This window comes from Bos indicus x Bos taurus, chromosome 5, assembly GCF_003369695.1.
Source record: "Bos indicus x Bos taurus breed Angus x Brahman F1 hybrid chromosome 5, Bos_hybrid_MaternalHap_v2.0, whole genome shotgun sequence".
NCBI classification, from domain to species: domain Eukaryota; kingdom Metazoa; phylum Chordata; class Mammalia; order Artiodactyla; family Bovidae; genus Bos; species Bos indicus x Bos taurus.
Genome location: NC_040080.1, coordinates 10292597 through 10316152, shown reverse-complemented (window position 1 = coordinate 10316152; position 23556 = coordinate 10292597). Strand labels below are relative to the sequence as shown.

Below are 23556 nucleotides of genomic sequence, written 5' to 3'. Positions count from 1 at the left end.
CCTGCCTCCCGGAAGTGATTACCGCTAGGTCACGGCGCAGGCGCAGAGTACGCTTGGCATCGCGCAAGGCGGAGGTACGCTGTTAGCCGGTCTCCGCGCGGGTCTGGGTCGCGGAACCCGGTGGCTGCTGTGCGGGCGTCATGTCAGACAACGAGGACAAGTGAGTGAGGGAGCGAAGTGACTTTTCCGAAGACTCAGAAAGGGCGGATGAAGCGGGAGCCAGGATCGAAGGAAGTTGAGCCAGGGGTTTAGAGGACTGGGAGTGCTGAGGGGGTCCGCAGAGCCGGAGAAGGAAAAGGCTGGGAACTGGGAGCATAGACCCGGCCAGAGGCTGGGCGCGGAAAAGGCTCCGGCTCGAGGGTCCAGAGAGGATCAGTGAAAAAGTATCTTTCAGCAAACTTCCACTGAGTCGGGCTCTGTGTCAGTACCAAATGTTGATTCAGCTGGGGTCTCTTTCTAGAAGAGGCCCGTAGTTAAGATGAGGACGTCAGATGACTGATTTATTGAATGATTCACTGGCTAGGTGGATATTTATTGAGAGCCTCCTACGTATCACATGAGACTCAGATTTTTGCCCACTTTGATTCTAGTAAGTGATGCTCTAACTAACGGGCTTCTTACACTTGTGCAGTTTTGATGGAGACGACTTTGATGACGTGGAGGAGGATGAAGGGCTCGATGACTTGGAGAATGCCGAGGAGGTCAGTACTGAGCCTTGGGCTCCCCTCTCTGCAGCCCAAGCTGCCAGATAGCCCGGCCAGTGATGGTCGACTGCATGCCTCTGCCTCCCGTTTGTGGTCAGGGTACTGCCGGTTACAATGAGGGGAGACCTAGCCCTGGGTAGTGGAGGAGTCCTACAGGGTTGGCCCAAAGGCTTTTGTCCTCTTGGACCAGAGCATGGCTTCTGGGGCAGTTAGTTTACTCAGAGTTGAAATAGCCCCTTCATTCATTGTGCAGACATGTGCTGAATGTTTATTATGTACCAGGAGCTCAGCAGGGTGGGGCTAAATAAAGAGCAAGGGGGAGAGTGACCTGGGATAAGGCTGGAGAGGTGAGGGCCAAGATCAGGCAAGATTTTGTAGCCTAGGGGTAGTGGGAAGCTGCTGATAAGTTTTGGGGAGCTGGGGAGTGGCATGATCCAGTGAGGAATGAGTTGGGTGGACCAAGAGTCAAAGAGAGCCCAATTAGGGTGCAATCCAGGTGACATCTGTAGCTTGCACTTGGGTGCTGGTAGTGTTTGTGATGAGAAAACAGATGAGAGATTTTGGTGGATTGGATGTGGGGCTGAGAAAGTGGGAGATAACAGGAATGACTCCCATGTCTCTGGCTTGAGCAGCTTGGTGGATGAGTTACTGGCGTCATAGATAAAATAGGGTTTTCTGTGCTGTGTGACTGGTGGAGGAAGAAGTGCTTTATGTCTTCTGGAGAGAGGGATCCCTTGATTTTTTTTAGGTTGGTAAGGTGAAGGCCCTCTTTTGTGTGGGTTGTCCTGTCTGCCTGACACTCTGAGGTTATCTGTTCACTGAGTCAGAAGCCTTCTTCTCTGTTCTTCTGATGCCTTTCCATCTCTCTCCTCTTGATTCTGCCTCCATGTAGTTCAGTCCTGTTCCCGTTTTTCTATTCCTAGTGCCTCAACCTGGTTTAGATCTTTATTGGTTTTCATCCGCATTACTGCAGAAACTTGTTACGGGTTTTCCTGCCTTGAGTGTGCTGTTTGCCTTTCTGCTGCCAGAGTCAACTTTTTCTCCTACCCACATGATTGGTTACTATTGGTCTTGCTCAGTGTTCTCTCTGCTTCGGCCCTTACCCTCTACAGAATATTCTCAGCAGGGTATCCAGAGTGATCCTTTTAAATCTTCAGTCACTCTCTCTCTCCTCTGCTCAGAACCTGCGTCTGGTTACTTTTCATCTCATTCCGAATAAAAGCCAAGAACATGCACAAGGTCCCCCATGATCTGACCAACTGCTCCCTCTGTGACCTTATCTCTTCTTGGTATCCCTGTCATGCCAGGGAATTCCAGCTCAGGACCTTTGACTGTGCTGTTCCGTCTTCCTTTTCCCTTAGATATGCACACAACCTGCTCCTCAGCCTCCTTCAGGTCTGTGTCACATGTCACTTCAATGAGGCCTTCCCTGACCATTCTGTTTCAAATCACTGCATTTGCTCCTTCCTCCAACATCACCACTCGGACACTCCCTGTCTTTTCTCTCTGTTTTTATACTGCACGTTTTACTACTAATTTAATTTATTGTTCATCTCACTGTATTCCTGGGTTGGGAAGATCCCCTGGAGAAGGGATAGGCTACCCACTCCAGTATTCTTGGGCTTCCCTGGTGGCTCAGCTGGTAAAGAATCCACCTGCAATGCAGGAGACCTGCCTGGGTTCGATCCCTGGGTTGGGAAGATCCCCTGGAGAATGGAATGGCTGCCCACTCCAGTATTCTGGTCTGGAGAATTCCACGGACTGTATAGTCCATGGGGTCACAAGGAGTCGTACAGGACTGAGTGACTTTCACTTTCACTGTATTATAATGTAAAGCTCTATGGGAGAAAGAACTTTTATCTGTCTTACTGCTCTGTGTCAAGCTCTTAGAATGTTATCTGACATAGAGTAAGCACTCAGTAAATATTTGTTGACTTAATTTCATATTACAGAATTTATTCTCCTATCTGTAACCCCGTTTGCAGTTTGCACCTTTTGTGCTTATCATACCCCACAGTTAGGCTTCCAGGCTGAGTACGCTGTCTTCCCTCCTGTGTCTTTGCACACATGCAGTTCAGCCTGCCTGGAATGCCCTTTCTTCCTTTCCTTGTTAGCTTGGCAGCTCTCACTCATCCTTGTAGACTAGCCCAAGTCTCATCTCTGGACTGTATTCCTAACCCTCAGGATGAGGTAGATGCCCCTCACTTTCTTGTGTAGTTTGTGGCACACTGGCACACTTTCATAGCACTTGATGTTTTGTTTACTCTTGTCTTTTCCCTGGACTGTGAATTCTTTGAGAGCAGAGACTCTTTCCGTCTCAGCACCTTTAACATGTCTGGCACGTGACAGATGCTTAATAAGTGATTATTAAATATATGCATATGTAAAGATGGGGTGCTTCTTCCTCTTCCTGCTTCGGGTGAGGTTGTCTGTGCTCAAGGTCTTCTTTGTATGGGGCCAGCTCTCCTGGATGAGGCGGCTGGCTTTGGACCCCTGATCACAAGTCCTCTTTCACTAGCTCTGAGACTTTGGCCAAGTTAGCTAACTGTCCAACCCTTTAAAATGAGCATTGCAGTCCCCGCTTCATAAGGTTTTTTTGAGGATTAAGTGAGGTGTTAATGAGGCAGTTGCGTGGTCACGGGCACGTAACAAGCAGTAGTGTGGAGGCGCTTACAATCACTGTTGTCGTCGTCCTGCCCCTCACCCCCAATAACGCAGCCTGAGATTTTTCCCTCTTTTCTGCCTTTGTGTCCAGGAGGGCCAGGAGAACGTTGAGATTCTCCCTTCTGGAGAGCGACCGCAGGCCAACCAGAAACGAATCACCACACCATATATGACCAAGTATGAGCGAGCCCGCGTGCTGGGCACCCGAGCTCTTCAGATTGCGTGAGTATGAGCCCCCTCACCATCGTGTCCTTTGATCAGGCCACAAGGAGCCTCCGAGCTGTTGATCATGGCCCGCCCTGGCAGCAGACCCTTCCCTTTCTCACAGGCTAAACACAGGCAGCACCGTCCCCATGTGCCAGGCGCTGTGCTAGATCCCTGTCCTCGGGGAGACTGTTGGGGGAAAAGGACACAAACAGTAGAGAGTAACAGTGAGAGTACAGAGCGTGAGGACCGCCTGTCAGGTGGGGAAGCGAAAATAAATGCAATAAGACCAGACCTAGACCCTTGTGGGCTGGGTTGTTGGGGGTGCCGCAGCAGCTCCCGCTGGGCTTAAGGTGGTTCTATGGGGCCAGCCCAGGGGAGTGAGAGAGCCTTCCACGTTGAGGCCGCGCTAGGAATGTGGAAGCACAGAGCAGTGGTTGGGGGTGTGGGGTTTGAAATTAGCAACCCTTCCTTTCTCTCCCAAGTTGGGAACTTGTTGAAGAACAACATAATTCAGGAGCCAGCCAGTAGCCAACTCAGGTCAGGTCAAAATATGCGATGCTCACATGTCTACCCGTTAGCCACAGGCATTGCAGGCGTCAGAGGCCGTGTCTGCAGGGGCCAAAAGCAGCCCCCCTGAGGGCAGGTGGCTTTGAGGAAGCAGGGGCCCTTGAAGAGGCTGGGCCACAGGTGCTGGCTTTCCCTGCCAGGCTCCCCTGTCAGATGAGCTCCTCCTCTGTTCTGGCCAGAGTTAACTGGGAGGACACAGGGCAGACGTGTTACTGTTGCTCTCATGGCAGGTCCTCCCCAGGGAGACAGGAGGCTGCGGAAAGGAGCCCTATCTCAGACTTCTTACCAGCTGCCCGGGAAATGGTGGACACCTGGAGGAGGGGTGCTTCAGAAGAGAGGAGTGGGAAACAGGCTCGAAAGAAAAGCTGGGGCCAGAGTTGTGGGTGGTAAATATGCTAGGGGAGCGATGATGCTCAGTCTGTGTTGGACTTTATCTGTGGAGTGACAGCGACCACTCGGTGGAGGGTCTTATTGGGGCGGAAAACTGTTCTTCACTCTCTTGGCAGCAGGAGGCCCCCTGCCAGCCTGGTTGCACCCCTTGCTGGTCTGGGTGAGTTGAGAGCCGCACCCCGTATGATGATTTCAGGGTTGCTGGGGTCAGGATCCTCTAGGCCTGCACCACAGGTCACTGCTGCCTACGTTTGGCCATTTAAACTAAGTAAAACTAGATAGGAGTTCAGTGTTTCTATCTCCTTAGTCACATTTCACGTGCCCAGTAGCCTCTGTGGCCGCCGTGATAGGTAGCACAGATAGAGGACATTTCCATCCTTGTAGAGTGCTAGATGGGTGGTATTCACATCTGCCGAACACGACCCAGCAGGAAGAAGAATTCGTAAACTGTTTTTTAAACAAATAAACTGTATGCAAGTTCAAGTCTTTCAGCATCAAATAAGATATTGTGCTTGTGCCTTTTGGAGGTGTAAAGAGGATTAAAGACACAGTTCGCTAGTCATCTAGATGTTTACTGTCTAGTAGAGAAAGGGAACCTGTTCTAAATACTCAGAACCCAAGGCAGACGAGATTGATGCTTTATAAGAGAAGGGAATAAAGGGACGTGGTTTTGAAGGTCTCCTAGGCGCCAGAAATAGCACTAGGAAAGTGAAGGCAGACGTGGGTGGATTGTGGTGGGGGAATGGCAAGCAGCCTGGGGCACAAGACTGGAAAAGGTGTCACTGGTCCCTTGAGTGACCAGTTTAGAAGATGGGCATGCATTTGGTGGACAGTCTGGAGCAGGCATTCCAAACAAGGCCCAGGGTCCTGCTTTCCTTTGGAGGTAAGACTCTTGTCCAACCTTTTTTGGCTGTAGCACTCCTTCAGATTAAGAGCTCAGAGGCTGTCTGGTGGTTTTCCAGCTGCTGTAAGCCCTTGGACAGTCAGGGCTGGAGCTTGTCTTGAGTTATGGGCCTGTGATCTGCACTTGGTAGTAGAAGCTGAACAGTGTTTTCTTGGGTATTTGTGGATGAAGTCTCACTCCAGCTCATTAGCCCCATCTGGTGGCTGAATGGTTGCAGCTGTGCTGTGCTTTGCTCAGCCTCTGAGTCGTGGCTGACTGCGACCCCATGGCTGCTTCCCAAGGAAGGTTGCCCCTTGGAACCCCTGGTGGAGACATTGAGGGCACACTCTCACATTTCCTGTGCATGTAGCAGGGCTGGATGAATGACTGCTCTTGAATTATTCATGTCTTGAAAGAAATAAGGCATATGCATATCAGGGAAAGCAGTTTGCCACATTCTTTAAAACATTAAATATTAGGGGGAGCTTAAATAATTATTGAGAGAAGATGTAGAGAAAGTTAAATACTTGGTTTCTGCCCCTGGGGAATTTTCACGCTTTGGGGAGTAACAGACATCAGAATATTTAGCAATAAAATTAGTAGATCATTTAGTGTAAACTGGTGTTTCTCAGACTGGCTGGTTATCCGAACCAGCAGGGGAGCTTTGCTAATGTAGGTTCTCAGGCTCCTTCACTAGAGAATCTGTTCAGCGGGCCTGGGGAAGGACCTGGGAACCCGTATTTTTAGCATGCTCTCCTGGATCATCATCAGGTTTGGGGTCCATTAGTGTGAACTTGAGTTGGAATCAATAAGGGTGACTTCCTAGAAGAGATGGGCCTGGAACTGGTCTGTCTGTTTTTAGACCCTCTGCTGTGGGCCAGGTGTTGCACTAGAATAGAACTTGGGGTCCTGGACCACCAGGTCTTGTTTGGAAAACTTCAAACGGGAAGTCACAGTTGAGTGACGGTGGTGTTGAGAGAAGTTTGTGTGAAATGAGTCAGGGCCCTGAGGCTTCAGCACGTGCTTTCCAGGGTGGAGATTTCTGAGCCTCTCACAGGCCTGTAAGAAGAGGAAGAGCTCGTGTGAGGATGCAGAAGGGAAACAACAGGGCCCGCATAGGAAGCTGCAGGGGTTTGGTGTGGCTGGGATGTGGGGTGAATAGAGGCAGGTAGCATGAGAAAGTACTGCAGAGGTAAGTGGGGCCAGAGGAGGTTCTGCCTGCCTGATGGCCATGGGGTATCGAGGAAGAGAGGTAAGCAGGGGAGAGCCTGACCACAGGCCTTGTGTAGGGGCTAGAGGAGCAGGACCCCTGCAGGGGGTGTTGCCAAGACAGAGGAGGAAAACGAGGCGAGCTAGGCCCTGAGGCAGGGCTTGGGGTTGAGTAGAGTGGTCAGAGGGTGAGCTCTTGCACTTGTGGGTCCTTTGTGTGGGAATATTCTGCTGTGGCCGTGGGCTCAGGAGTCTGTGACGGGCCCTGGGAAGGTCCTTGGCCGGGGGAGTGGATGTGATGAATGTCACACGACCCAGTAATGAAAGCTCACGCTTGTCCCTTTCACAGTACCTGGTTTCAGTTTGTGGATCACCAGCTTTCTAATGGGAGGTGTTACAGCATAGTAGAGGAGTCTTCAGGGTTCAAATCTTGGTTCTACTACTCACTGGCTATGTGACCTTGGGGAAATTCCTGACTTCCCCTTGCCTCAGTTTCCTCCGCAGTGAAACGGAAGTAGCAGTAGTACTTCCTACAAATGAAACAAGCTACGTGGGGTGGAGAGCGGCTGTGGCACCTCGTGAGCCTTTGCCTGTAGCAGTAGTGCTTTAGCCTTATTGCTGTGTAGGCGTGGCAGGGCTTTTTGTCTTCATTTTCCAGTGAGGATGCTGAGATCTGGGGAGAATTGAGGGTCCTCCAGGCCCAGTTTAAGCCTAGTCTACTGGCTGCCACTCGAGCACCCTCACTGTCAGCGCCCCGGGACCGCTACTCTGCACCTGCCACTTTGGGGAGGTGTCCTTTCTCGGGGCCCTTTCTAGGTGAGCTCTGGGGTGCTGATCTCATCCTGTTTGTGAAACTCTGCCGAGCTTCATGCTGGGCCCTCTCCCTGTGTGTGTCATCTCTCCCCACACCTGTCCTTACACCTGCAGGATGTGTGCCCCCGTGATGGTGGAGCTGGAGGGGGAGACAGATCCCTTACTGATCGCCATGAAGGAGCTCAAGTAAGTCATCCAGGTCCTGGTTTGCGGCTCCAGAGCCCTGGGGGCATCCCTTGGGTGCTCTGCTGCGAGCCTTCCCGCACTTCCCTGCTGGGGACGGGTGGTCTTGTTCCTGTAGATCCTTAGTTTGGGAGTCAGTCCTTCACGGGGGAGGAGGGGACAGGCAAAGGGGGAGGGGAGGACACTGACGAGACATGGACGGTCCCAGTCCCAACGTCCCTTTTTCCTGCTGCAGTTGGCCTTACCAACATCCCTCTGCTTTCCGCCTTGCCCTTCGCCGTGGGATGGCAGGCCATTTGTAGATTTTGGTTCCACACTCAGAGAAGCAGGGACTTTTTTTTTTTTTTTGGCTGAAATTCCTTACCTACAAAGTACATCCGTGGTCTTAGGATGCTCCTAAGGCTTCTCCTCCCTTGCCTTCTGCACCTGCTATCCCTCTGCTGCAGAGCCAGGGTCACCACCCTCATGTACCTCGATCTCTCCCCGGTCACAGGGCCCGGAAGATCCCCATCATCATTCGCCGCTACCTGCCCGATGGGAGCTACGAAGACTGGGGCGTCGACGAGCTCATCATCACCGACTGAGCCGGAGTCAGCCTGTGGACTGGGCCTCCGCCCTGGCTCGTCTCCTAGTCTTTTTATAGTCTTGATACGTGTAAATAGTAAATCCTTCAACCTTTCAACTCCCTCTGCCTCCTGCTGCTTGTGAGGCCCACCTGTGTCTTCACTGTTACCGTCCTGCTGCCTGGAGGCTGTGCGCATCCCAGTGGCCCTGGGACCGTCAGCTCTTTAAGAAGCACCAGGGCCCTGACCCCCTGGGCTCCCCCGCGTGCCCCCCCCCACCCATCTCACAGTCCACCAGAGCAGAGGCTGCTGTAGGAGACACCTCGGCTGCCTTCCCAGCAGACAGACCAGCCTTTGTGCCCAGGGAGCTGGTTGCCACGGAAACCCCCAATTTCCTTTCCAGTGGGGACTGGCTGCAGGGGCTTCTCCCTTCTCAGGAGTATCACAGAGCAGGTCTCATCAAGCCATCCATTGTTTTCCTAAGGACCTGCCTCGAGCCTCTTATCGTGGGCTGGGATCCCCTTTCAGGAGCAAGTGCCCCCAGCAGGAAGCTTGGGGACGCAGTGATCTCCTGCCCTCCCCGAGAGAGCCCTGCTGGGCAAGTCTGCAGCTGGAGCAAGGGCCGAACACCTGCCCATCCCAGCCGCACAACCCCTCCCATTCCCCACCTGTCAGACCACTCCCCATACGCCAGTCTGTTCTCCACGACCCACCCGTCTGGTCTGCCACACCCATACCCTCTCCTTCCCCAGGCTCTGGACGGTGTCCTTTCCCTTCTGTGTGGAGCCCCTGATCCCTCTAAGGCCACTAGGATGGGTGCTGGGGTGATGGTGAGCAGGGCAGCAGGGCTTCTGGGTTCAAGGCGTGAAATTAAATCCAGTCAATCACACTGGTTCTTCCCTCCCTTGGGGTGCAGGGTCAGACGACAAGGAGAGGGTGTATGCTGGCACCAATAGGGATGGGAAGGAAACCCATCTCCCTGAATATTTCAGCCTTGACCTTCAGTCTGCTGCCAGCCCTTGCTCCCAGGAAGAGGAAGAGCCAGGCCTGCCTGACCTCTACAAGAAGCGAGGCCCCCGGGGTGGGTGCACCCTGGACAGGGTGGAAGTGACGAGCATCCCCAGGAGTGGGAGGGGTGTTCGCTGCTCTGGAGAAGGGTTAATTCAGGGAGCAGTGGACTTCGCACCCCCTTCCACCCTCCTCCAAGCCTGTGGAATCCTTTAATCAAGTTGGGTGCTGAAATTTCAGCTCTGAAATGCCGCCTTTGTGCTGGCATCCAGGCGGCCGCCCCAGAGTGCGGGGGTCACTTTCTCGGCCCCGTTTCTCTAAATGGTCTCTTTGTTCCTGCTGGGCCGCTCAGTATCAGATGTGATTAAAGGGAGATGGGGCTGGGGTGGCAGAGGAGAGAGGGACTGGGGGAGGGAGAGGGTTAACCCTTAGGGGATAGGGTGCAGAGGAGATGCAGAAAGGGGTGTTTACCCTCCCACCTGCCCCCTCCATTCTGCTCCGCTTTCACGGAGTCAGGCCCTCGCTACTCAGCTGGCCCGGCCAGGGCACCATCTCCTTGACCCTCTCCAGATACACCTGTCCCTTCTCTGTTTACTGTGGAGCCACTACTTGACTGAGGCCCGAGCTCCTCGGGAATCTCAGGTTTAAGGCATGAGCACAAGCCCGGTCTTCTGACTTCTGTGGACCATTCCCTCTCCTCCTGTATCCCCAGTGACTCTCCAGTCTCGTTGAGGTCATGCAGGTGGTGATTTCATCTTGATGTAGCCCCTCCCACCTGCCCTGCCCGCTCCACGACCACAATCCCAGTGACCACGGAGCACATAGGAAACACTGGACAGGCTAGAAATGGACTGATGTCCTGCTTCTCAATAGAGGAAAAGGGAGGTTGTAAGAAGTAGGAGTGCAGAACTGATTGACCCCCTGACGAAATTCTAGAATAGGCTATTGCATATTTGAGAGCACTTGGATAATAAGACTCTGAAGCTTGCATAGGGTTTCTAAGAATATCACCAAGTGAACCGAATTTTCTTTTTTCCAATGGTTACCGGCCTGGTAGGTTGGAGGAATGCCACAGATACAGGGAACCTTGATTTGAACAAGGCATTAGGCAGTCTGTGTGGCTGTGATGGAGAAGCAGGTACTGCAGGGTGACAATTAGATTCAGAATTGACAGCTTTACGAGTATAGACGATAGAATGGATGGAGAGGTTTTTGGTGGTGGACACAGGGTCTGTCTCTCTCATTCCAATCTTTTTTCATTAGTAACCTGAATGAGGATATTCAAGTTTCAAACATGAAGCTCAGGAGAGCTATAGATTGGATTCAGAATTCCAAAGGATCTAATATAGGTGGGGAAGTGGTCAAGTGCAAAAAGATGAAATCTGTTCAAGACCAGTAAAAAAATCCTGCATTTATCTACAACACAACGACATCAGCCAAGCAGCAGAAAACCGCTTGTATGTAGTTCAGGGTGGCCCAACTTGGCTGCAGGTTTTAATCTCCAAGAGGAAGGATTTGTAGTTACCGCTACGCTTCATGGGAGCCAGCAGTTTTGGCGAAGTGGCCGGAGGAGCTTGCATGACACAGCTTCCGGGTGGCAGTCTGGCCACCCTGGAGGACTGGGCTAGTTCTTGGTGCCCCCTTCCCTACCCGAGGTCCTGACTAGGAGGTGAGGGGCTGGGGCCCACAGATAGAAGAAATGGATACTGGATCTAGGGATGCCAGTCTGGAGCCATGACGGAAGCAAAGCCTCAGATTACAATTGGAAATCGGGCAGGTGGAAGAGACGATGGTTAAGGGTGCAAGGTTTGGAGTCAGCTGGTTTCAGATTCTGTACCAGCACTTCTTAGCACCCACCTCTCAAAGCGTCAAGTCTCCATCTGGGAAATGGGGATAACAATTGGACTCACTCCCTCATTGGCCAGAAGGATGTAAAGCACTCACCCAGGGAGCACTCAGTACATGGGAGCTATTAATGTCACTATGAACTGGGTGGAAGGGGAGACTTCAGCCATCAGAGCTGTCCATCGATGGAGCGTGGAGAAGAAGTTTCCCCTGTCCCTGAGGTGGAGGAGCCCCAGGTCCCAGAGTGCAGGTTGGAATTCTGCTGAGCAAAGAGCTTTTGGGGAGGAAGCCCCAAAGGATTAGATGGTTATGTCTGCCATCCTAGTTTATACTTAGACATGGGCAGCTGCTAGATCCTGGTGTGGACCTGTGTTGTGTGTGTGTTGCTGGGGGAGGTGGCAAGAGAGAAGGCCCACCCACCCGTCCTAAAGGACCAGGCCTACTGACTGCAGACAGCAAGACAGACCTGATCTACCTTTCACATACTTGCTCCTTGAAGTCTTTGCAAGGCCCCTTCTCTGCTGGGCGAGAATGGGCTGCTTGGAAGGCACTCAGGCGGAGTCCCACCTGAGTCAGCAAGTGGCCCACCTGCAGTGTGGACACAGCTGGGCTGGGGGCACAGCTCCGGCCTGAGGCCTCAGTTCTGAGCACCCGCTGACCCCACTGTGATGCCGGCTGTCCTGAGCTACTGCACTGGGTGAGATAGGGGACCGTGGATTATCTGTCCTTTGCATTCTACCCTCTAGCTACTTCCAGAAAGCATTTGAGGAAGCAGAGGTGCAGGGATAAGAGACCAGGTCAGGCCCACCAAGCAGGTAACCGGAACCTTTAATTTTATTATGTGGAATGCTTAATGCAGAGTTAATAGGGGCTGGAGTACCTAGCAGAGGGGAGGGGGGCAGAGGGAGCTACTGAGATAAATAAGAGGGGGGCAGTAATGAGTTACATGTGGACTTGGGGGCGGAGGGCTGCAGAATAGGAAAATGGGGGCAGAAGAGAGCTACATACTTTATTCAAATACCACTGGGAGGCAAAGGGCGAAAGGCCAGGGCAGCATGTACATGTCAGGAGTTTAGTGTCTTCAGCCTGCTGCCAGCAACCAGGGTGCTGGGCCCTGGGTCCCCCCTGGAGCCGAGGGTTTGGGCCTGAGCAGCTCTAACTCCCTGGGAAGCCCAAGGAGCTGGGGCTGAGAGCGCAAGGACCACAGAGCCTGGGGAGGTTGGGGGGCAGGGGCTGGTGGGAGCCGGGAGGAAGGCTCTGTGAATTGTCTCCGAATCCTTTCCTGGGGTCCCGGCCTCCTCACGTCCTGGGTGTGCCTCAAAGTAGGGAGGTTGTCCTGGAGTGGGACCTGGGCCCTTTTGCTCCATTAGACAAAGAACGAGGTTATTGGCACCGAAATGGATCTGAGGACCTCTGTGCCAATTCCTTCCTGTGTTCAGGAGGGCAGGGGGCACTGAAGGGTTGAGGAGACCTCCCTCTGAGCTCCCATCCCACCCTCACTCCCTTGAGGAGGTTCAAAGCTGTCCTCAGCGCCCCGCACCCAGGGGCAGATGGAGCCCCAGTAGTCCCTGACGCAGGTTTCTGGTTGCCGCGCTCTTAAGACACGTGGCCTGGGTGCACAGGTTAGGTCAGACCCCCTATTCCTCGCGGAAGAGGAAACACAGGCACAGGGGTGGCCAGGCCTCCGATTCCCATCCCACCGACCCTGGGTGCTTCACCCTCCCAGAGGAGGGTAGGCGGGGCCTGCTCAGATCCTGGGATCGAGGGTCATTCCTGGGGGGGAAGGTACAGCCCCTCATTTTTCGGTTTAGGGGCAACAAGCTACCTCCTTCTCCTCTGCCCAGCCGAGTAGCCCAGGCCTGTGCCTGGGCCGGAGCCTGGGTAGGACGGGGTGGGGTCATCAAAGGCAGTGAGCCAGACAGAAGGCCTTCCCCTCAGCTGTCAGCCTCTGCAGCCTCCTCCTCTGCCGCCACCGGGCCTGAGATGGGCGAGGAACAGGGCGCGAGGGCTGGGGGAAGGGGCAGGGCAAGATGGGTGCTGACGGGGGTGGGGGGCCCCCCTCTATGGCCGGGACAGCGTCGTATATACCGGCTGCTCCCAGTGTGTGGGGCTATGGGACTGGGGCCCTGAGGGGCTGGGGTCAGAGATGGCCGTGTAGAGGGGCCGCTGCGAGGGCCCCATGTAGGAGAAGGCCGAGTAGAGGCCGGAGGTCTGGCCCGAGTGGCCGTAATAGGGTCCTGAGGGCTGATGGTCAGAGTAGTCAAACTGGGGGCGGGAGATGGAGGGGAAGGCGGAGCCGTAGTGGGGCAGACTGAGGGAGGTGTAGGCGATCTGCGAGGTGGACGGCTGGTCGGTGTAGTGCGGGGGCCCCTGGGGCCCCGCCGTCTCCGTCTTCACCTGGGCTTTGGCGTCCACGCCAGGCGGCGAGACCGTGGGCAGAGCCACGCCTGGAGGCTTGGAGATCCAGGCAGAGTGTCCGCTGGCCACAGCCAGGGCGCTGCCCAGCCCGTAGCCGGCTGCCGAGTAGCCGCCCACGTGGCCCGGGTGCCCGTTGGGCGGCAGGTACTGGTCCAACTCGGCCACGTCGAAGGTCTCCATGTTGGACATTACCTCATGGCTGATCTCGCCGATGTCCACGTTGCCGAAGTCGATGTGAGGCTTCCCGCCCTCCCCCAGGGAGCGCCCATCCCGTTTGGGGTCTGCCTTGCCCGACTGCAGCTCTGTCTTTGGGGTGGTCGGAGGGGTGGGTGGGCCATGGCTCTGGCCTAGAGGGCGAAGGGAGACACAGAGAGAGAGAGAGAGGAAGCAGGAACCGAGGTCAGCGGCTGATGGTTCACTTTTCAGATGCAATGCCTCTGGGAGGCTGAGGATCCATCACGGCATGGCCTTGTATGTTTTAATGTGTTCGGGGTGGCCTGCGGTGGTGTTTGGCTATGTAATGATCTTGGGTTGATGTCCAGTCATTTACAAAATTCCTCAGTCCTAGGAATGAGTCTTTTCTCCTACCAGGATAGGACTCCCCTCTCTCACCCCCGCCCCCTCCCACAGTTTCCATTGTCCCCATTGGAAGGTTCTTCCTCATACCAGCTGAAGTCGGCTGCCCTTCCTGCGCTCCTCAGCTGTGCAGCCCGATGGGGTCTGGCCCATAGGCCCCGGCTTGCCCGCTCTCTCTTAAGCACACTCGGCCTCTGCTGGTTGCCCGCCTTGCTCACCTCTCAAGCCCTTATCACTTTGGCTGGCTCATCTGAACACCTCCGCCACCCCGGGCCCCGAATGGCGATGTGTCACCTCCCACCCCATCCCTCCGCCCAAGGCCACCTCAAGTGCCCTTTATTCAAGGAAACCTTCCCTCCCACCCGGCGCCCCCGACCACGCTCTCAGCTCCCATCACGCACGGCGCGGCCCACTCTCCTCCAGTTGCCTTCTCCCTGCCCTTCCAGGAAAGTACAGACACGAGTGACCTGTGCTACCCCGTTCCTTCGTCTGCCCGTTTGCCCTTTCCCAGGTCCATTCAGCAAACACTTAGGGGGCACCGCTAAGTGCCAGACACGGTTGCCAAGCATAGGGGAATACAAACAAGTCACATGGTTCCTGTCTGCACAAGCTCCTGGTCTTGGGGTGGGGGGTCCAGGGATCCACCCAGGGCTGGGGGCAGTATCACAGGTGCTGTGGTGAGGGATGGGTGAAGGGCTCAGGAGACCAGCGGAGGAAGCGCTCGCCCTGCCCTGGGGACGTGGGGAAGGGCTTGGGGAGGAGGAGCAGCGGGGCTGTTTATGGGGAAGAGAAAGCCAGGCCCACAGTAATAGAGTGAGCTGGTTCTGTGCACTGTCCAGGGTCTTGTGTGTGTATACCCCCGAGTCTCCGAAGCAGTGTTAGGGAGGGATGGCTGGACGGGGGATCCCGTCGGACAAAGAACGTGTTCATGGTCTAGCAAGCCAGGTGCTCCTTGAGGGCAGGCCTGTGCCGCCTCCATCAGACCAGAGGCAGTGCTGAGTCCTGTGCTGGCCAAGGCGTCTGGACTTTGAGTAATTCTCGCTCTGTCACTGTGTGACCCTGGGCAGACCCCCTATCTTCCCTTATCAGTTTCCTTATCAGTAAAATAGAGATGATACCAAGCAGTTGAGGACATGGCCTCCTTCTGGAAGCTTTCCTTGACCAGAGTCTGGTGGGCAGCTGGATATTTTTGGAGACTGACTGGGGGGACAGGGGGGTGACTCCTCCCCAGAGGTCATGCCCTTGATTCTTCCTGTACTTAATTCACATGTTTTCATCACTGCTCATCCCTCTATAGAATGTGGGCTCCTGAGGGACCAGGGACCATGGGAGGCGACAGGAGGCTCCAGGGACCGTGGCGTCTCGTTTGGACGCCTGGTGTCTGCTTCCAGGTCTGGCACTAAGGACTTGGAGTGTGTCTTCTGAAGGCAGAGCTCTGCTCACTGACACGGGCCATATGCCTGGCCCCAGGCACGGTGTCCTGTATGCTAAAGCACAAGGGATGTAGCTATGGCGCCAGCGGAGGCCCTGGAGCCCTCAGCTACGTGGCAAGTTACCCTCAGTTTTCTGTAGAGTCTGCTCTGTAGCATGAGGGTGATCTGCCACACAGCTGAGGTCTGAGTGCAGGCAGTGCGGCTGCTGCATCACAGTTGAGACAGATTGAATGCACTAACGCACACCAAGCAAGTAGCCCAGAGCCCGGCACACGGTAAGTGCTCAATTAACGGTAGCTGCGCTCATCACCCGGAGAAGGCAATGGCACCCCACTCCAGTACTCTTGCCTGGAAAATCCCATGGATGGAGGAGCCTGGTGGGCTGACGTCTATGGGGTCACACAGAGTCGGACACGACTGAAGTGACTTAGCAGCAGCAGCAGCGCTCATCACCAATAAGAACGAAACAGGATGCCCCGCGTCTGGCTCCTCCAGGCCATGTGCTCAATGTCACATGCCGTGTCTCCCCCGTCAGACTGGGGGAAAGGCAAGGCGCTGTCCTCCGTCTGCCCTCCTGTTTCTCAGAATCGTCCTGTCCCACCTTTCTCTGGTGTAACTGACCCACTGGCCTCCTTCACGGGTCTCTTCACCCCGAACCAGTGCCCCTCTAAGCAGTCCTGGCCACAGCCCTCTTGCCCAGCCGCCTCCCCTGACCCCTGAACCCCCTCTGAACTGCCACTGGGCCCCTGCAGCCCAGCTGGGCCACGACTCAGCCCGGCCAGCCCTTCCCTTAGCCTCGGGTCTCAGGTCCTCCCACCCTTTGCCTCTCCCCGCTGCCCACAGCCTCCTCCCACCCGAGCTCCCAGCCCCAGGCTCACCTGAGGGGTGCTCAGGGTTTCCGTCTGACATCGGGGAGCCCTCGCCCGGGTGCCGGTGGTCCAGGTGGGCGCTCTTGTAGTGGGCCTGAATGGCGGCCGCGCCGCCCTGCTCAGCCTCCCCGCCTGGGCACTCCGACTCTCCCTGGGCCGCCTTCCCGTTCTTCCGTCTCCGCGGCTGGTACTTGTAATCTGGGTGGTCCTTCTTGTGCTGCATCCGCAGCCGCTCGGCCTCCTCAATGAAGGGGCGCTTGTCGCTCTCGTTCAGCAGCCTGGGGTGGGGTGGTTGGGGTGAGGGAGACAGCAGAGGGGCCACTGTGAGCGCCTGCCCTGGAAGAAACGAGGCCTCGGGGCTGGGGGAGCCTGGCGGGCAGGGTCCCGGGTGGGAGTTGTGCTGCCTGGTCTAGGGACTGGAGGATGTGAGCTTAAGGCACCACAGCCTCCGAGGGCAGCCATCTCTGCCCCCAAACCTCTCAGGGGCTGGGGTGTGAGAGAAGAACCAGCCTGCCGCTCCGGGCAGTCCCTGAGGATGGGGTTAGAATAGAGCTTACAATAGAGCTTCCTTCAGTTTGAAAAGTGAAAGTGAAGTCGCTCAGTCGTGTCCGACTCTTTGCAACCCCATGGGCTGTAGCCTACCAGGTTCCTCCGTCCACGGGATTTTCCAGGCAAGAGTACTGGAGTGGGTTGCCATTGCCTTCTCCAGGAGATCTTCCCGACCCAGGGATTGAACCAGGGATTGAACCTGGGTCTCCCGCATTGTAGGCAGACACTTTACCGTCTGAGCCACCAAAAACTCTTTCTTCAAAGCTGTCTGCAAGTGGAGCTGGATGCCTCGTTAGCGGGTGAGCTCCCTGGGACTGAAGATGGGCAAACAGAAGCGGCAAGGTGAGGTGGAAGAGCCCAGTGTCTGTTACTTCCTAGCTGTGTGACCGTGGGCAAGTCACTTCTCTGAGCTTTAGTTTCTTCACCTATAGAACGAGGATAATACCTACTTCCAGGTGTGGGAGTGGCCAGGATAATGGCTGTGAAGCCCTGTGCATGGGACCTGGGGATTGGGGGAGGTGGGGGGCAGCACCTCGAGAAACAGGTACAATTCTAATGCTGCCTGTGAGGTGGTGGGCAAGAGGACCTGCAGTGGAACCCCTCAACTCTGGAGTCATTTTTGTGAATTCCAGCATGGTGGGGCTGAGGGGGGGCAGGATGCGTGTGCCCCTCACTACGTACGGACCCCCACCTCAAGGGGAGATCGTATCTCCTTGTTGAGGGAGTGAAAGAAGGTAAAGGAAGCTCCTGTCTTCCGAGACCCTAGATGGGGGCATTCAGACCCTCTTCCAGTCTGAGCCCAGCCAGTGGAACGCAGCCCCTGCAGACCATACGCCCACCCACCCGACTCCAGCCAGGGCTGGGGCCGCAGGGAAGTTCAGAGCTGGGCTGCCCCTGGTGAGGAAGGCAGGAAGGATGCCTCGAAGAGGGCCTCAGGGGGAAGAAACAGATTCCCAGATCCCCAGACATAAGGGCCTCTCCAGAAGCAGCTCTGTCCTTTAGCCCAAAGGGCTTCTCTCTCCAGCTGCCCCCTACACCCCCCTCTCCCGTGGGCGCCCTCTTCACCCAGTCAGGAGAAGGCAGGGCCCTCCCTGCCCAGGATGGGAGGGGGTGGTCATACCAGGCACCTCCTAGCGGGCAGCGGCATTCCTCTCCAGCTTAGCCTGCTCGGCTGCCCTCCCCCCCGGGCCACGGCCCAGCCCAGCCCAGCCCAGCTCTCTCCAAGGGCCCCTCTAGCTGAGTGATGGGATGGGGACCCCAGACCACCAGGGGCTGGGAGTGGGATGCAGCCCTTCTTACCCAAGCTGCGCCCTCTCTCCCGCCCCTAGCCAGCCCAGCATAGGTGGGGCAGGCCCATAGGTGGGTGCCTGGTGAGGAGGGGAGGTGGCACGTGGGGGTGCCTCAACCAGCCATGGCCCTGGCACAGAGGCTCCTAGGATGGCAGGGGACCCTGCACTCCCTCTCCCACCCCAAACCTTCCCTGTGCCCTCTGCCCACTGGCAAGCGGATGTGAATCCGAAAGAAAATGGCAGGGGGCACGGAGCGCGAGCCGGGGCACAGGCTAGACGAGAGGGAAGACTCCAACTTGCACCCGTCGGCACCTCCCAGCGCTAGTTCCCAGCAGCACCCTAACTTGGAGAGAAACCTACCTGGGGGGTGGGGGTGGGGTCTGCCAGCCCCAACCCCAGTCCTAACTTAAGCCCAACGCCAACCTCACCCCCAAACCCAACCCTAGCCGCACCCAGACCTTCAGCTTCAGCTCTGTTCAGGCTCTTTCCTGACCCCAAACCCGTCCTCCCCCACCACAGAAACCCAATCCCAAATTTCAGCTTGACTCCAGCGCTAGCCCTCGGTCACCACAGCTCTAACTATAAACCTTGTTTGGTCTTCACCTCTGGGTCTCCAAGGTCTGGAACAGGGAGGAGTAAGGGGTGGGCTGGCTCCCCACCCAAACTGGAATCCCCAGTTGGTGGGGGGGGGGGCTTCCACAGTAGGGCACACTGGCTCCACTCCACCTGCTCCCGTGGGGGCTCACCTAAAGGTCTGGGGAGGTTCCAGCCTGTGACCCCACCTTTCCTGTCTCTTGGCTCTAATTATTCTCCCCAGGCGGGTCAATCAATACACCACCCCCCCAGCACCATGAGATCAACATCTAACAGGCCTTTCCTGGCCAGGCACTGAAGGTCAGCAGTTGAAGGTTAGCAGTTGGCACACTCCCCTAGCCACTTGCGAGCCAGGGTCTGGATGCTGGTGCGTCTGACTGACCCCCTTCCAGTGTCCCACACAATCTGCATGTCTTTCTCTTTTCAGGTATAGGGCCTCTGATTGCCAGTTCTGCCCAGCTAGCCATCCCCCTTCTTGATAGCCTGAGATTCATGAGACAGTGGAGGGGCGGGGCGCACAGATTTCAGGAGAAGCCCCTGGAGAGGCAGGCTAGCTTAACCCAGTCCAGAGGTCTCCAGGGTCCCCACCCAGGATCCATGTAGCCCACTCCCTGTTGGCACAGCCTTTGATCCTTGTCACTGTCTGGTCACCCTCCCACTGCTGGGTTGGGTCCTGAGTAAGCAGTGCCTGCTTTCCTGGTTGTGCCCCCCCCCCTCAGGTTGGCCCCTGGGGATCACCTCGGGCCCCTGTGCACACAGCCTGAGGTGAGGGGTGGTCAGGAACAAGTCCCTTTGAGGGAGCCCAACGTGGGGTTCTGGGCTGGGGGAACAGGGACAGACAGGGACAACAGAGGCTCTAACCTTAAATCCTTGGCAACAGCGTGGGGGAAAGGTCGGGGGGGGGGTCCATCCTCGCTTTGATGCTCTTACTGGGCTTACACTGTGGTCTGCTCATGGTCCCTAAGGCCTGTTCCGTCTGCCTGTCTGCCTCCCTCCTGGTTCTCTGTCTCTCACTTGCTCGTCTCTGTCCCATGGCACCAAGGGTCCTGGCTTGGGCTAAACCCTGCCACGATGTGGATGGACCTTGGGCAGAGGAGCTGGCTTCAACCTCTGATCCTGGGCAAGGCTAGCCCCTCTGAGTCCATGCAGCAGTTTGACCACTGAGCCCAGGGCCTGCTGGGGTGAGCTGAGTGCTGAGGGGGGAGGGGAAGAAGCACCAGGCCTTTAGCAGGCCCAGGGGACTGGGTGCGAATTCCTCTCGGTCTCTTGGGGGCTTTCCTGCCCCTTCCACCACCTTAAGCCTTTGGCCTTCTAGGCCAAGCTCCACTGTGTTGGGGCTGGCAAGGGGAGGGGTGGCAGGCTCCCCTGACACTTTCTGCAGCTTGGATGCTCCTCGTTCCTGCTCTCCTCTGCCCTCATCCCACAACCTCCTGATCGTGTCTTAGAGGGGAGGGGTGACCCACCTCTGTCACCAAGGATAGTGTGTGGGAAGACTACTGGCCGAAGCGTCAGGAGACCTGGTTCTGGCCCTGGCTCCGCCACCAGCTGTTACATGGCCTGGGCGGTCCCTCTGCCTTCCTGGGCCTATCTCATGGACAGTCTAGTGGGGAATCAGGTAACCTCTGCAGACTCTCACCTTCTGGAGCCCCTGTTCTCTTTCTGAGCTGCCCAGGACTTCTTGGGGGGTGGGGGGTGCCGTTGCCCTGGTCAACAACATATTCAAAAGGGAGCAGCCTAAACCCCAGACCAGAGGTGAGGCCGACTTCCTTCTCAGGGGTATGTTTTTCCCCCAAAGTTTGAGCTGCTTCCAGAGAACATGGGACTCTGAGGGACCCTGGATAGGAAAGGGGCCAGCCTTTCCTCCTGGCCAGGGCTCTCAGCTCCAGGGCTGGAGGGGTAGGAGGTTACTCAATCCTGGGTGGGGCCCTGGAAAGGAAGATGGCGCCTGGACTGGGAGAGGGAGGGAGGGGAAGAGACCAGCCTGGCAGCTCTGGGACCTGGTGGGAGGGGGAGTCTCCTCTCCACGCGTCCCCTTCCCTGGGGGGGATGAAGAAGCCCTGGGTCTGAAGGAGGGGTGCTCAGAAGGGTGCAGAGGAGGAGGCTGGGGTAGGACAGGGACCTGCAGCGGTCGGCTTGGCCTCCATCCCTCACCCTTTCAAAGACCCGGACCTGAATTCCTTGTCTGCCCCCATCTCAGCCTTGCAGTTCTCCACCTGGCTGCCTCAGTTTCCCTGCCTCTCCAGCCAGGCCTTCAGTTCTTTCACAGACGTTTCCCTCGCATCCCCCTTGACCCTGGGGCAGCGGCACCCTTGAGTGGCACCTGCGGAAATGGGGTTAGTGGACGACTATGGTGTGGATACCTCCACCAGCCTTCCCTCCCTTCCACCTTCACTCTCGCCCACCCCGCCCAGAAGCCCAGGCCCCAGCTCCTGTCACCGGCAGAATTCCAACCGCGAGGGGGCGCCTTCCAGCCCACTGCCCGGGCTGGGGAGCGGGGCCTAGGCCGCTGGAGACCGGCGCGAGCGCAACCCCAAAGGGGTACGGGGGAAGGGTGGGCCCGATGCCCTCAGCTGGCCGTCCAGTCCCATCGAGGAGGCGGCTGCCCCAGGAGAAGGGCCCAGGCCGTGAGCGCCTCGCCCCATTCCACCCGCAGGTAGAGGGCCCGGGTAGAGGGCCCTGCGGGAGCTCTCCGAAGGCGGGTCGGGGGCGCTCACCTCCAGAGCTTGCCCAGCGTCTTGCTGAGCTCGGCGTTGTGCAGGTGCGGGTACTGGTCGGCCAGCTTCCTGCGCGCCGCCTGCGCCCACACCATGAAGGCGTTCATGGGCCGCTTGACGTGCGGCTTGCTCTTGCTGGCGCCGTTGACGCGCACCGGCATGGGCACCAGAGTCCAGTCGTAGCCGCTGAGCACCTGGCTGACGGCCTCGCGGATGCACACGGGGAACTTATCATCGTCTGCCTCGCCGTCCTGCTGTTCCTTCTTGACCTTGCCCAGCTCGCCGGGCCCCGGGCTAGCTCGCAGGCCCGAGCCGCCGCCGCCGCCGCCGCCGCCGTCGGGCCCCAGCGAGGGCGCGCTCCCCGGGGACAGGCAGCGCGGCTCCTCGGAGCCCACGGGGCTCAGCTCCACCTCGGACAGGTCCTGCTCCTCTGCCATGTCGCCCCCGGCCGCCGCCGCCGCCGCCTCGGCCGCCTCCCCGGGGCCCGCCGCCGGGTTCCTGGCGAAGAGTCCAACGCTCACCTGGACGACGGGAAGGAGGGCGCGATGGGCGGCCTGCGCGCAGCCCCGACGGCGGCCCGGCACGCGACTCAGGCACAGTCCCAAGGTGGGGCCGGCAGGCTGCCCCTAAACCCACCGCAGCCCTGGGGCCCGCGCACATGCCAGACCCGGGCTCGGCCTCTTAGCTCCCGCCTCCATGTCTCCCCCCACCTGGTTCCAACCGCCTCTTGCTGTGGGTGGGTTCGGGTTTTTTTTTTTTTTTTTAAACCTCCTCTTGGGTGGAGGTTTGTTGATGGAAAGGAAGAAAAACGGACTCTTTCTTCTGCTCTAATCCTGGCTCCTGGAATTTCCCACCTTTTCGCTCACCTTTCCTTCTTCCCTTCCGCCTGCCCCCCGACGGGGGACTAGAAGAGGAACTGGGCTGGGGGCAGACGCGGGTGTCAGCTTCTCTCAGCCCCACGCCCCCCCACGCCCCACCGCAGGGTCCCAGGCCTGGGCCCCGGGAAGGGAGGAGCGGGCTGCGCACTCACTCACCTCCTCGGACCTCTCCTCCAGTCTAGGGCTCGTCCTGAGGAAGTGGAAAACCGTGTCCCAAGGTGTGCGGTCCAGCTCGGGAGCTGGGGGTGGGGGACGCTGGTGGGCTGGTTGGGAGGGGCTGGGGGCCCCCGAACCTCAGGCCACGGGCCTTGTCAGGACGGAGCCTGAATCCTCACCACCAACCACCCTGGCCGGACAGCCTGAGACTGACTGAGCGCTGAGCTGCTGCCGAGGGCTGGGGAAGGAAGGAGGGGGGAGAGGGGGAGGGGGAGGGGAGGGAGGGAAGGGCAGAAGGTGGAGCCTCCAGCGCTTTCCTTCATCCCCAACACTCTGGGCTCCTCTGCCAGGCCCCCCCACCCCAGCTCCCTGCGCTGCTGGCTGCCCCCAGGCCCATCCTGGGAAGGTGTAGGAGTGGGGGTGGTCAGGCCGGGAAAGCCAGTGGAGGTAGGTGGGGAGGGTCACAACGTGTCCCTTGGGCGAAAACTGGGCCCACCTGGGACCCCCAACCTCTGTCTCAGGTGTCGGAATGGGCAGCTGGCAGAGGAGAAGGCAGGTGACGGTTCTGTCAGTGGGGGGGTGACACTGGCCGGTGTTGCTTCACTTAAGACCTCTTATTGCGTGCCAGCCTGTCTCACCCCGCCTCCTACCCCCCACCCAGCTGTCCTCTTTCTCAGACAGCAGGAGAGGAAGATTACAGGTCCATACCTGGTGAAGCGGGGTGCAGCTGGATACCCCCTGCCCAGTGCAGATGCCCCGGCTTCACCCCCAGTCTCCTCTCACCGGACACCCAGCACCGCAAGGCCTGGGCTGGCTAGAGAGAAAGGCTAAAGTGTGCGGGAGGCTGGGCCCGCACTGGGCTGGGGTCCTCTTCAAGTAGGTCTGAAAAGCTTCTGGGGCCCTATTTCCTGGGACCCAACTCCCTCCACCCTGGTAGGGGGAGTCCCAGTCCTGGTTGTCAAGCCACCCCCCACTCCCCCACCCGGAGAAAGGGTGAGGAGTCTTCTTCCTCTCTGCCCACTTCTCTACTCAACCCCACTCCCC

The 23556-nt window shown here is 57.4% G+C and overlaps 2 protein-coding genes across 2 annotated transcripts; one reads left to right on the top strand and one right to left on the bottom strand.

Moving 5' to 3' along the window:
• Positions 1 to 41: 41 nt before the first annotated feature.
• Positions 42 to 8305, top strand: POLR2F (RNA polymerase II subunit F). Its single transcript, XM_027540828.1, has 5 exons — positions 42 to 160; positions 632 to 701; positions 3460 to 3590; positions 7552 to 7623; positions 8114 to 8305. The coding sequence occupies exons 1-5, from the start codon at positions 141 to 143 to the stop codon at positions 8202 to 8204; spliced, it is 384 nt and encodes a 127-aa protein (XP_027396629.1). The 5' UTR covers positions 42 to 140; the 3' UTR covers positions 8205 to 8305.
• A 3542-nt stretch (positions 8306 to 11847) lies between these two features.
• Positions 11848 to 22738, bottom strand: SOX10 (SRY-box 10). The gene is made up of 4 exons (XM_027540826.1): positions 22513 to 22738; positions 21479 to 21999; positions 16342 to 16610; positions 11848 to 13801 (listed from the first exon to the last, which is right to left on the bottom strand). The coding sequence occupies exons 2-4, from the start codon at positions 21913 to 21915 to the stop codon at positions 13098 to 13100; spliced, it is 1410 nt and encodes a 469-aa protein (XP_027396627.1). The 5' UTR covers positions 21916 to 21999; positions 22513 to 22738; the 3' UTR covers positions 11848 to 13097.
• Positions 22739 to 23556: the final 818 nt, after the last annotated feature.

What these genes read in the sequence shown, in the direction of transcription:
- POLR2F (XM_027540828.1), top strand. Translation starts at nt 141, where the DNA reads ATGTCAGACAACGAGGACAA. An exon ending in ACCCGAGCTCTTCAGATTGC is followed by an intron (nt 3,591 to 7,551) that starts GTGAGTATGAGC and finishes TTACACCTGCAG; the next exon opens with GATGTGTGCCCCCGTGATGG. An exon ending in ATCGCCATGAAGGAGCTCAA is followed by an intron (nt 7,624 to 8,113) that starts GTAAGTCATCCA and finishes CCCCGGTCACAG; the next exon opens with GGCCCGGAAGATCCCCATCA.
- SOX10 (XM_027540826.1), bottom strand. Translation starts at nt 21,915, where the DNA reads ATGGCAGAGGAGCAGGACCTGTCCGAGGTGGAGCTGAGCCCCGTGGGC. An exon ending in ACGCTGGGCAAGCTCTGGAG is followed by an intron (nt 16,611 to 21,478) that starts GTGAGCGCCCCC and finishes ACCCCACCCCAG; the next exon opens with GCTGCTGAACGAGAGCGACA. An exon ending in AAACCCTGAGCACCCCTCAG is followed by an intron (nt 13,802 to 16,341) that starts GTGAGCCTGGGG and finishes TTCGCCCTCTAG; the next exon opens with GCCAGAGCCATGGCCCACCC.